General features: G+C 39.4%; 1 protein-coding gene across 1 annotated transcript in view; it reads right to left on the bottom strand.

Annotated features, from left to right (window-relative positions):
* SMTNL2 (smoothelin like 2) overlaps positions 1–12,212 on the bottom strand; it is a 127,312-nt gene that overhangs the window by 49,103 nt on the left and 65,997 nt on the right. The window contains exons 2-4 of the mRNA XM_075854144.1: positions 8,581–8,665; positions 8,015–8,236; positions 4,124–4,183 (exon numbers count right to left, since the gene is read on the bottom strand). Of these exons, the coding sequence (XP_075710259.1) occupies positions 4,124–4,183; positions 8,015–8,236; positions 8,581–8,665 (367 nt within the window). The remainder of the gene's footprint in view (positions 1–4,123; positions 4,184–8,014; positions 8,237–8,580; positions 8,666–12,212) is intronic.

Below are 12,212 nucleotides of genomic sequence, written 5' to 3' on the forward strand. Positions count from 1 at the left end.
AATTCCATTGTCAACTGTTAACCCCTACCCGCACCAGGACGTAACTGTACGTCGTTGCGGGAAGTTACTTCCCGCACGAGGACGTACAGTTACTGAGTTAATCCCAGTGCACACTGTCGGCGACAGTGTGCACCGGGAACCAGGAGGTCAGCTGTCGCCGACAGCTGACACTCCCCTCTTGCCGGCCAGCGGTCCTTTGCCGCTGATTTCGGCGCATTAACCCCTTAAATTCGGCGATCGGGTGCAATCGCCGAATTTTAGGGGTTTCTAACATATCGGCAGACCCCCGTCCGAAATCGCGGGGTCTGCCGATAGTTAGTATGGCAAACGGAAGCCAAACAATGGCTTCCGGGTCTGCCACGGACAGAAGCCCATCAGGACCAACCTTCGGCTGGTCCTGATAGGCTTCCTGTCAGAGTGACAGAAAGTCACTGTGCCGTTCCCGATGCACACTGTCGGCGACAGTGTGCATCGGGAACTTGGAGATCAGCTGTCCCCGACAGCTGACACTCACCAGTGTTGCCGATCAGCGGCTCATCGCCGCTGATTTCGGCAATTAACCCGTTACATGCGGGGCTCGATTGCGATCTCCGCATGTAGCGGGTTTGTAGCGCATCAGCAGCCCCCATGCAATCGTGGGGGCTTCTGATGCTTGTGATGGCACCCGGGGGCCAGACAACGGCCCCCAAGTCTGCCATGTATGTCAGCCTATGAGGATCAGCCTCTGCTGATCCTCGTAGACCAACTGTCAGAGTGACTGTGACGTCACACTGACAGTTGGAATACATTACACTACCTAGGTAGTGTAATGTATTCCAGCAGCGATCAGTGCTGCAGGTCAAAAAAAGAAAGTGTAAAAAGTAAAAAAAAAGTTAATAAACAAAAATATAAAGTGTAAAAAGAAAAAAAAAAGTTAATAAACAAAAATATAAAGTGTAAAAAGAAAAAAAAAAGTTAATAAAAATGTTTTATAAAAGTGTAAAAATAAAAGGTTTTGTTTTCCTATAATAAGTCATTTATTATAGGGAAAAAATGAAAACGTTAAAAAAAAGTACACATATTTGGTATTGCCGCGTTCGTAACGACCCAATCTATGAAACTATAATGTTAATTTTTCCAGACGGTGAACGCCGCAAACAAAATAAACGGAAAACTGTCAGCATCGCTATTTTTTGGTCACCACCCCTCCCAAGATATAGAATAAAAAGTGATCAAAAAGTCGCATTTACCCCAAAATGGTACCAATAAAAACTACAACCCGTCCCGCAAAAAACAAGACCTCCCTCAGCTTTTTTGACGAAAAAATAAAAAAGTTACGGCTCAGAATAGCGTGTCCCAGAAAATAAATTATTTTATAGAAACTTAATTTTATTGTGCAAACGCTGCAAAACGTAAAAAAAACTATACACATATGGTATCGGCGTAATCGTACCGACCGGCAGAATAAATTAAAACGTAATTTATTGCGCACGGTGAACGCTGTAATAAATAAAGAATTTAAAGCGCCAAAATCGCTGTTTTTTGGTCACCCTAGCTCTAAAAAAGATCCTGAGGGGCCAAAATGATCACTATACCACTAGAAAAATTCCTTGAGGGGTGTAGATTCCAAAATGGGGTCACTTTTGGCGGGTTTCCACTGTTTTGGTCCCTCCGGGGCGTTGCAAACCCGACATGGCACTGAAAACCAATCCAGCAAAATCTGCGCTCCAAAATCCAAAAGGCGCTCCCTCCCTTCTGAGCCCTGCTGTGGGTCCAAACATCAGTTTACGACCACATATGGGGTATTGCCGTAATCGGGAGAAATTGCTTTACAAATTTTGGGGTGCTTTTTCTCCTTTATTCCTTGTAAAAATGAAAAAATTCTATGTTTCCACAGAAAAATAGGTGATTTTCATCTTCACAGACTAATTCCACTAAATTCTGCAAAAAAACTGTGGGGTCAAAATTCTAACTATACCCCTAGAAAAATGCCTTGAGGGGTGTAGTTTCCAAAATGGGGTCACTTTGGGGGGGTTTCGGCTGTTTAGGTACCACAAGACCTCCTCAAACCTGACATAGTGCCTAAAATACATTCCTAAAAAAAGGAGGCCCCGAAATCCACTAGCTGCTCCTTTGCTTCTGCGGCCTGTGTTTCAGTCCATTAGGACACTAGGGCCACATGTTGGATATTTCTAAAATCTGCAGAATCTGGGCAATAAATATTGAGCTGCGTTTCCCTGGTAAAACCTTCTGTGTTACAGATTTTTTTTTATTACAAATGAATTTCGGCAAAAAAAATGAAATTTGTAAATTTCACCTCTACTTTGCCTTAATTCCTGTGAAACGCCTAAAGGGTTAAAATATTTTCTGAATGTGGTTTTGAATACCTTGAGGGGTACAGTTTTCAAAATGGGGGGATTTATGGGGACTTTCTAATATATAAGGCCCTCAAAGCCACTTCAGAACTGAACTGGTCCCTGAAAAAATGGCCTATTGAAATTTTATTGAAAATATGAGAAATTGCTGCTAAAGTTCTAAGCCTCGTAACGTCCTAGAAAAATAAAAGTACGTGAAAAAAAATGATGCAAACATAAAGTAGACATATAGGGGATGTTAACTAGTAACTATTTTGTGTGGTATTACTATCTGTTTCACAAGCAAATACATTTAAATTTAGAAAAATGCTAATTTTTGCAAATTTTTGCTAAAATTTGAAGTTTTTCACAAATAAATATTGAATTTATCGACCAAATGTTTTCACTAACATAAAGTACAATATGTCACGAGAAAACAATCTCAGAATCGCTTGGATAGGTAAAAACATTCCGGAGTTATTACCACATAAAGTGACACATGTCAGATTTGAAAAAATAGGCTGTGTCCACAAGGCCAAAACAGGCTGTGTCCTAAAGGGGTTAAAAGAACTGTTCATCGTTTTGAAATAACCGGTTCCATTAGACGCACCAAGGTCCGGAAGACCCAAACATGCGAGTAATGATGAAAAAGCTTTAGAAGTTCTGCTCACTGTACATGATAATCCTCATACATCTGTCTCGAGTGGAGCACAACGAAATGATATCAGTGCCACATCAGTCCGTCGAATTTTGAAGAGGCATCCTTATCATCTTTATAAAATACGTCTAGTTCAGGAGCGATCCGACGATGATTATGACAGAAGAGTGGAATTATGCGATACAATGAGGACACAATTTGATGATGATCATCAGATTTTCAACTGGACCTGTTTTTCGGATGAAGCTACGTTTGAACTAAACGGTTCTGTAAATTGACAGAACATGAGGTATTGGGCAGACTCTCATCCAATGTGGATTTTCGACAGTCATAACCAGTATCCTCAGAAGGTTAACGTTTGGGCCGGAATATTTCTCAATCATATTGTAGGACCGTTTTTCATTGAAGGAAACAAATGCAGAAAATTACTGCAATTTGCTAAGAAACCAAGTGATACCGGCTATTCAAAATATTGCTGGAGAAGCCTTTCCGCAATGTTTGGTATCAGGAGGATGGAGCTCCGGCTCATTTTTCTCTGCGAGCTCGAAATCTTCTGAACGATAATTTTCCTGATCAATGGACTGGTAGAAGAGGTCCGATAGAATGGCCACCGAGATCACCAGATCTGATCGGACTTTTTTTTTTTTACTGGGGGTATTTAAAAAGTAAAGTCTATGAGACTAGGATCGCAAACTTAGACGAGCTGCGGGAAAGAATAGTAAACATTTTGAATTCAATCACACCAGATGTTATAAATAACTTTATCGACACATTATATATATATATATATACATATACATATATATATATACATACACACACACACACGAGTGCTGTCAATGTTCTCAGGCATGCATTACCACTGACACAGAACATACTATTATGTCATAACTCATAGCAGCTTTAACTGAAAGAAGAGAAGGTTACTAAATGACAAACACATGCAGACAAATTCTACCTTGCTGGGATTATGTGCTGAAACTCCGATGCCTGCAGCGCATTAAAATCAGGTATCAACTGTGATCCTAATAGTTTATATTTAATGGCTATATTTCACACGCCATCCGCTAATCCTCTGCCTTACGGCACTGAGGGAATTAGAGTTGGAGAAGTAACACAAGAAGATTCTCACCAGAGTTTGCCGTTACACCCATTGTCCTGACAACGCTGGCATTCCATGTCCTGACAGCACCTAACAGTTACACAAAGCAGAGACAAAGATACAATAAAGTGTTTAGATACAATACTTCATCTTTACATTAACCAGGTCATCAGCAAGTATTCAGAATGATGTCATTCATGTAACACCTGTTTCAATGGAAAGTAGTTTATGAAGTGCAAGTCCGTACCAGTGCAGTGTGGGGAAGGAATATGGAATTCTCAGGTTTTTTTTTTTTGGTTTTTTTTTAGTGTAGCAGATTGTAAAATCTATTACAAGATGGTAAAAAGTCGTCTGTTGATCGGTTTTAAAACGAATCCCACTTCATCCTGAGCAAGCCCATTAACTTGGTCAGTCAGGATTCAGTTGTGTTTTTGTAACAGCGCTGTGGACTACACTATTCTTGGAGTCAAAAATACTGGAAATCTGACAAAGCGGAACCCAGCGACCGCTTTAACAAAGCCATAAAGTAGCGGGTACAATTATACCTACTAAACGGCCCCCCAAAGTGATCATCTGTGGATTTTCTTTCCCTGACAAACAAAATAGTTTTGGCTTTGCAGCGTGAAAATCGATCCATTTTTGAACTTTTGACTCTAGAGACACTATTTTGCCGGCCACAGCCATAATAATTATGAACAACGATATAACGATTTGTTATGTCTATGGAATAAATAAGACCTGTTCTGAATGATAGAAGGGACGTTGTAGGTTTTCTATTCTGTTCCGACTGACGTCTGCCATCTGCTCAATTGTTTGGAACACGTATGTTTCATGTTCAAAATTTGATACAATTGACTAAGAAACATACATGTGAAACAATGCAATTGCATGAGATTTACCATCATACTAATTATTTTGCATGGGAAACAAAAACAAAGAAATCACTTGTGTGGTGGGAAATATGTTTGTGTATGACCTCTTCCCGGCGAGCAATTCAATAAAAAAAAAACAAAAAAAACAAATGCTTATCGTATAGTTATGAACTTAGAGACACACAGTGGGTCAGCAGCTGTTAGAAGTGTTCTGTATGTTATACAGAAATAAATTAAAATGATAAAATCAGATTATACTAGCCCAACTGTCACACAAGGGCACAATTTTTTTTTTCACATACTCTAGAATCTACGTTGCACTTGACAAGTCTTGATGTTTGAGCATAATAAACCACATGTTAGACCCATCGGTTATTTCCTCATCATTGATACAATCCAGCTAAAAGGCTATACACAAATATATGTTGGGAATGTTGTTTTAGGCATAAACCCCTATATTTTAATAAAAATAAGAAATTCTGAATTCGAAAGTCTCACTATGAACAGTTGGTTTAACCAAAACTTAAGTCCACCAACAACTTCTCAAGAGGTATTGACTGGCTTTAGCATGTAGAAAGGTTCAGACATGGAGGATCAAGGTTCAGACAAGTTGTGGGAGTCCCTGTGGACAGGGTATGTGGTCAACAGACCATTTTGGTAGGGACTGTGTACATTATAGAATATCGTGTGAGGTGTTGGTATAGCATAAGGCACAATTGGGGAGATTTACTACCGTGTCTGCATCTAGAATGCGTTGAAATAATGCTCCAAATTTTGGCGCATTTAATTTTAGACTATTTAAGAACAGATGATTGCACCTCACTAGCCACTTTTAAAGAGTGTCTACAACAGTGGGTGTGGCTTAGTAGAAGAGGGGGCGTGGCTTCAAAAGTGCCAAAGTCAGACAAATGAAATCAAAGCTAAATAGTATAGGGAAAACAAAAACGTCTTACATCTCTAGCAAGATGTGCCATATTATATAGCGAAAATCACTGATAAATTTGGCGCATCTACAGACTGCCTGGTCTAAATTTATACAGTCTATTAAATCTGCCACAATATCTCCGATCACTGAACTATAAAACAGATTTTTTTTTATTTGTTGAGGACCATTAAAATATGACCTATCATTTTCACCTATCAGTTACAGAAGTGTGATGTGCCACTTTGCTGGCTGAACAGAACATGATTAGTAACCTGAGCAATTATAGAGGATTTACAAAAGGAAAACAAAGAGTGTTGCCAGCAGGAGAAAGTGAAATACTGGAGCTAGCTACAATGAAAGGTTTTCTAAACAGAATGAAGCAAAATTGGCTGGATCTGTAATCTATCATTAGATAATTGCTAAAATGTTGCAGATCCCTTTAAAATATTCAACAATTTGATGAAGGTATAGTTAGTGGAAACATTCGAGCAAATTCTGCAATACAACTATAGGTATTGTGTAATATATAACACTCCAATGCCCTCAAATTTGCTGTAAACCCTTTTACCACCATAGGGATGGTAACAAAACTGCAATTATGCAGATTGCTAGCTTTGGGAGACAGGTCTACCTGCCATCAGGAATTATTGAGGTGGATCATTGTTCCCTTTACCCAGTTTTCCATATACTGAATATCTAAGCTGATAATCTATAGAGACAAGGGCTAGTTGCTGCAAAAACTCATATTTTCATGTAAGTGCTGTAATGGTTAGATTACCTTTGGTAAAACCTAAACACAGGCTCAATATCAGAAAGCAAATGTAGAACCAATATTTAAATAGTGGCTAAAATAAAGGCAAGAACCTATAGACCCGTAGCTTTAACATCAGTTATAAGTAAACATTTGAAAGACTCAGAATCTTAAAGGGGCTCTTGCACCAAAATGATCTGATTGGAAAACAATATTAAGTACATTAGTATACAGTAACAATCTTCTTGTATTTACCACATTGATTATACCCATATAGTCTACTGGGTACTAAAAGAGAGAAGTCAGGAGGCCGTTGCCCGATGCCTGGAAGAGACGATCGATCCGTTATAGGAGTTATGCAAATATAGGTAGCCTCTTGACTGCCTGCTTCAACTTCCATAGATGGTGGAAAAAGCCCCATGGTGGCTGCAAGTTAAACTTTTTACAGAATTCAGCAGTTCATATTGTTCTCCATTCAAATAATAATTTACGATTTAATAGTGCCCACAATCAAATCTGCATATTTCCAGGACATTGGAAAATCTGTTCCTATTACTAAATAATTTACTTATGGCTATATAATATAGATAACACACATTATAGGGCTACATATATGAGCCACTACTCAGACTACTTCTAGACTACTGTGGACTGTTAGAACATCTTGCATACCCAAGGGCACTGCTTCGCTTGAGAGGAATTAAGTGTAGGCAAACCTATTAAGGGCTCATTCAGACGAGCATAATACTCATCCGTGTGCTGTGCCTTGAAATAACTCACAGCACACGGACCCATTGACTTCAACGGGGCTATTCAGACACGCATTAATTTTCACGCAGTGAGTATCTGTTGCGTGAAACTCACTGCATGTCCTATATTGGTGCGTTTTCACATCCGGCATCCGTGTGCTGTCCGTGTTTCAGGCATCAAATACATAGAAAAGCAGAGAAATAAATGTAAAAAAGAAATAAAAAAAAAATGAAGTTCTTCCACGGATGTGATAAACACATGCCAATACATAACGCACACGGACAAGAAATGTAGGAAAAATGCTTCGTTTTCTACACGAGCAAATCAGACACACTCGTCTGAATGTAGTCTAAGGGTAATAGGGTTAGACATTTTATAGAATGTTTAGAGCATAAGAAAATTGAATATACCTTGGTTGTAACTAAAAAATATTTCAAAGCTCCATTCTAATAATCCTCTAGCACACTATTCACACCTAAACAAATAAGAGTTTATTACCAGGGCTACAATACAATGGAACTCACTGGAAACTTAATGGTGGTGGCTCCTTCTTTAAAAGAACTCATGATCTCATTTATGTGGCTGATTGATACCCAGAATTTAATCTCAATGTTTGTCCTCACCTTGTGAACTACTTTGTTTTGAAGCCATTTCAATAGGACTTTTTGGTTCTGAGGCTTGTAGACGGACGCCACCATTGGAAGTGGTAGAGTGGGTGTCCCCACATAGTTTTTTCACTGCAGTGACAGGCATGTGTGGCATTCTGACTGACATGGCTGGCGAGTGTTCCTCGGTTGGAAGTGTGGGAGTCTCGGAGACCGAATCCAATGGGGTCTTCTCTTTCTCTGTTAAAATGTGTATGGGAAAAGCAATAGGCATTAACATAAGCATCACAAAAACCAATTTCTGCGGTTGACCTAGCTTTAGAAAATGTATACCATTTTTCTTTTAATAAATTACAGATCAGAGTTATAGAGCAGGGGTTTACTCCTACAGCATTATATTTTCCAGGCAGCTACTCGGAATCAATAATTTGTCTACAAACTTTCTACATGGCACAAATTAAAGATGGAGGGACCACTAATGCAAAGGAAAGAGGACATCTATAGGACTACAGCCAAAATAAAGACTGTATTCACTGTGTAAATTTGAAATGATCAATATTAGGTTACATTTTCTGCATACATACCAGGGTAAGGTTGATGTCCATTTTCAACAACTGTACTAGGTGATTTTGCAGCATCAACATCGTTGTGTGCCTCTGGCACGACGCTCTGCCAAGGAAATGAACCAAATATAACATGAATCTGCCAGCTCGTAGCCGATTAGCGATCACATTTAAAGAACAAGGTTACAGATTATGTCAACTTGAAAAATAGCAGGATTAGAAGGCTTAGAACCAAATACATTTTTCACACTGGATGGCTAGCCAGGGCTTTAAGAGATTTTACTGGGGTTAGGCTTAAGAGTGCAGGAATTACATTAATGCTATGCTCAGTCAGTAAAAGATTACCATTCCATCACTGTCAAGTAGTAGAAATAATCAGTGATACTATAGAATATGTATGTTTTTTTTCTTCCAAAATAATTATGTCAATTCAAATTTTACTGTAATGTACTGTACTGTAATATTTAACTTCTGCTAACCAGACAACACTTTAAATTAATACTAGATCTACATAAAGAGTATATTTCCATTTCAATTTATTCTACACGTTATAGCATAAAAGCTAAAAGATTAATTCTTACTCATATTTAATAATTGTAAACATTTAGAGAATAAAAAGTGATGCAAGTAGTTTAAAGGAACACTGGGCATAACTTACACTGCGTTATCACTAGTGCAGGGCGTGAGGGGGCGGAGCATGACACAAGAGTTCTCTCTTTGGTGCATTATACATTATGTCTGGAGAGTTCAGTCACTTAGATGATTTAAGTTATTGGGGCCTCAATTCATACAAGGGAAAATATGAGCCTCCAAAAACAGTTTCTTAAAAAATTATGCTTCCCAGAATTCTTGCAATGTTACAAAATATAATATAATAAAGGATCTACAGGCATACTAAAAAAAGAAAAGAAAAATCCCTCAATACATAATGAAATGATGGCAACAGTTCAATGTTTATAGTGTGTGTGTTGAGTATAATGGAGCCTTTTGTATACATCTTTGCCCATTATATTGTTTATACTCAGTTAACTTGGTTTACATATAAGCAGAACATACTCCTGATATACTGCAACAAGACAGAAAGTAGCTCATTTCTGCATTATTTGTATTACACTTTGCTCAGCAACTTCCCCTTACATATTACCATTGTCATACTGTTTAACAACACAACCCTTTACATTACAAAAACAAGCTGTATACAGGAAAAGATCAATGTTTTGAAACTAGGCAACATAATGTAATGTATATACATTTCAAGTAGAAGGTGGGAGCCTTTGAATACATCTGTTTCCTGTAAAGAAGGTGATGTAGGATTGTATACAAAGTGTTGGTAACAAGCACCTACTAGTACCATCATGCTGAACTACAGCACCCTGGCCAATGAGAGATGATGCGATCATACAAATGTAACGCTTAACAGATCTTAAGAATGTGGGTGTTCACGGTGACGTTCTTGAAAAGTTCTGTACGTACGTACGTACGTACGTACGTACGTACGTACGTACGTACGTACGTACGTACGTACGTACGTACGTACGTACGTACGTACGTACGTACGTACGTACGTACGTACGTACGTACGTACGTACGTACGTGTAAAATGTATACTTTACACCTACAATGTTTTCAAAATGAACAAAAAGATTGACAAACATTTCATTCCGTGTCATACCTGTAGTGGATCTAATAATGTGTGACAAGTTTAAGGACTTGCTACTATAAACCTAAACTTATTTAATCTGTGACCCACTGTATAAATCAAATACCAGTGCCATCACAGTTGGATTCTGCCAGTCGTACTGGATCCATTTAACTGATCACATTCTTAATCCCTTCAGCAACAGTACAGGAATACCTAGTAGTCATACAACATACTAATACACAACCTGCCATACAATATGATTCAATGAAGTACTGATCTAAAGTACATACTTACATAAATGTACACACAATACACCACATGTACGGTTTTCTTATACCTGAGAGGATGATGAGACCGAGTATGATGGCGTAGGGGGAAGATATTGTGTGCTGCTAAAGATCAGAAGTGTACAATATCAGTTTCTTTTTTGGGTAGGATGCCATTGTGCTTAAAGCCCAACTCCACTGCATAGCAGTATGCAAGTGGATTTATATGCCCATGCATATTGTTGGAAAGGGTCATGAGGCTCCGTAGAAAATGGCAGCTCAATATAAAAGGCCCCATGCACACGAACGTGTTTTTGCGGCCACAATTCATCCACTCCCATTAATTTCTATGGGCCCATGCACACGACCGTAGTTTCCACGGTCCGTGCATTGCCCAGGAGCCTGGACCGCAAAAAGATAGGAAGTGTCTTATTACGGCCATGTTTTGCGGTCCAGACTCATAGAAAAGAATGTACGCGGCCATGCACACGGCCCGTGATTTGCGGGCGGCAAGCGGGTGACACTCCGTGGCCATCTGAGCCGAAAATCATGGCCGTGCACACCACTACGGTCGTGTGCATGAGGTCTAACACATAAGTTCAATCCGCAGAAGATATCCATTTCTCTTTCTGCTTTTTGTTGCCTTGTTACTTCCTCTAGTAAAGCTGGAATGAATGTAACCAAATGCTTGAAAAAAAAAAAAAAAAAAGCTAAGGGACCCTGAAGTAAAAGAACATGTTCAATTCAATTCTATGTTCATTTTTGTGTATATGAAAAATAACCCAAATACTATATTTGGTTGCACGGTTGTCAGTAAAGTCTTGTTTGGGAGTCCATGGAAACATAATATTTCATATTAGCATATGTGTTGATGACCTCCACAGATATTCCGGAGGCAGGGCTTAGCAGAGGCAGACAGAAGGCAGTCCTGGGGGCCTTCATTAGACCCATGGGCTGCCATGACAACCATCGACACCCTGCAATCGTGTCACAGGGGGCTGATGGGTTGTCGGAGGGGATCGCCCCCTCTTTCTAACTTCTTAAATGCCGCGGTTGCTATTGACCACGTCATTTGAGAGTTTAAACGGACAGGAATAACACTCTGTTCCTCGTCGTTAGTCTAGGGTGTCAGCTGTAATACAAAGCGGACATCTGCAGAATGTGCCGTGTGAGCCTGCTCCATACATCATCCCCCTCACCATGACGTACCTGGTACGTCATTTTGCGGGAAAGGGTTAATACTTTAAACCATTTTAAAGTGGATTTGTCAGCTGAATACGCTGTGCGAATTGAAAAATATTGTGCCATTTGGTTAATAGGAGCTCTGAAAGAATACAGCGGTAGTTATAAATGTTAATACACAGCAGCCTGTCAGTCACCATAGAGAGGGAGAGGCAGGGGGGAAAGAAATTATTCGACTCTAGTAGCTAGCGGGTATAAATATATACATTATTCACAACTGATTGCCCTAAGGGCACACTACCTAACTACATAATATTGCAATAAAACGCAACTTATTGAATAAATGAACAGCTCCAAAAAAATGGCCAAAAATGCCTCCCATTGATTTCAATGGGAGGCGGAGGCGTTTTTTTTTCCCCGCGGAAAAACCGTCTCACGGGAAAAAGAAGCGACATGCCCCATCTTCGGGCGTTTAGGTCTCTGACCTCCCATTGACATCAATGGGAGGCAGAGAAAGCACATTTCGCTGCGTTTTTGCCCATCGGCGCTCAATGGCCACGGGT

This window comes from Rhinoderma darwinii, chromosome 2 (genome assembly GCF_050947455.1).
Source record: "Rhinoderma darwinii isolate aRhiDar2 chromosome 2, aRhiDar2.hap1, whole genome shotgun sequence".
Lineage (NCBI taxonomy): Eukaryota > Metazoa > Chordata > Amphibia > Anura > Rhinodermatidae > Rhinoderma > Rhinoderma darwinii.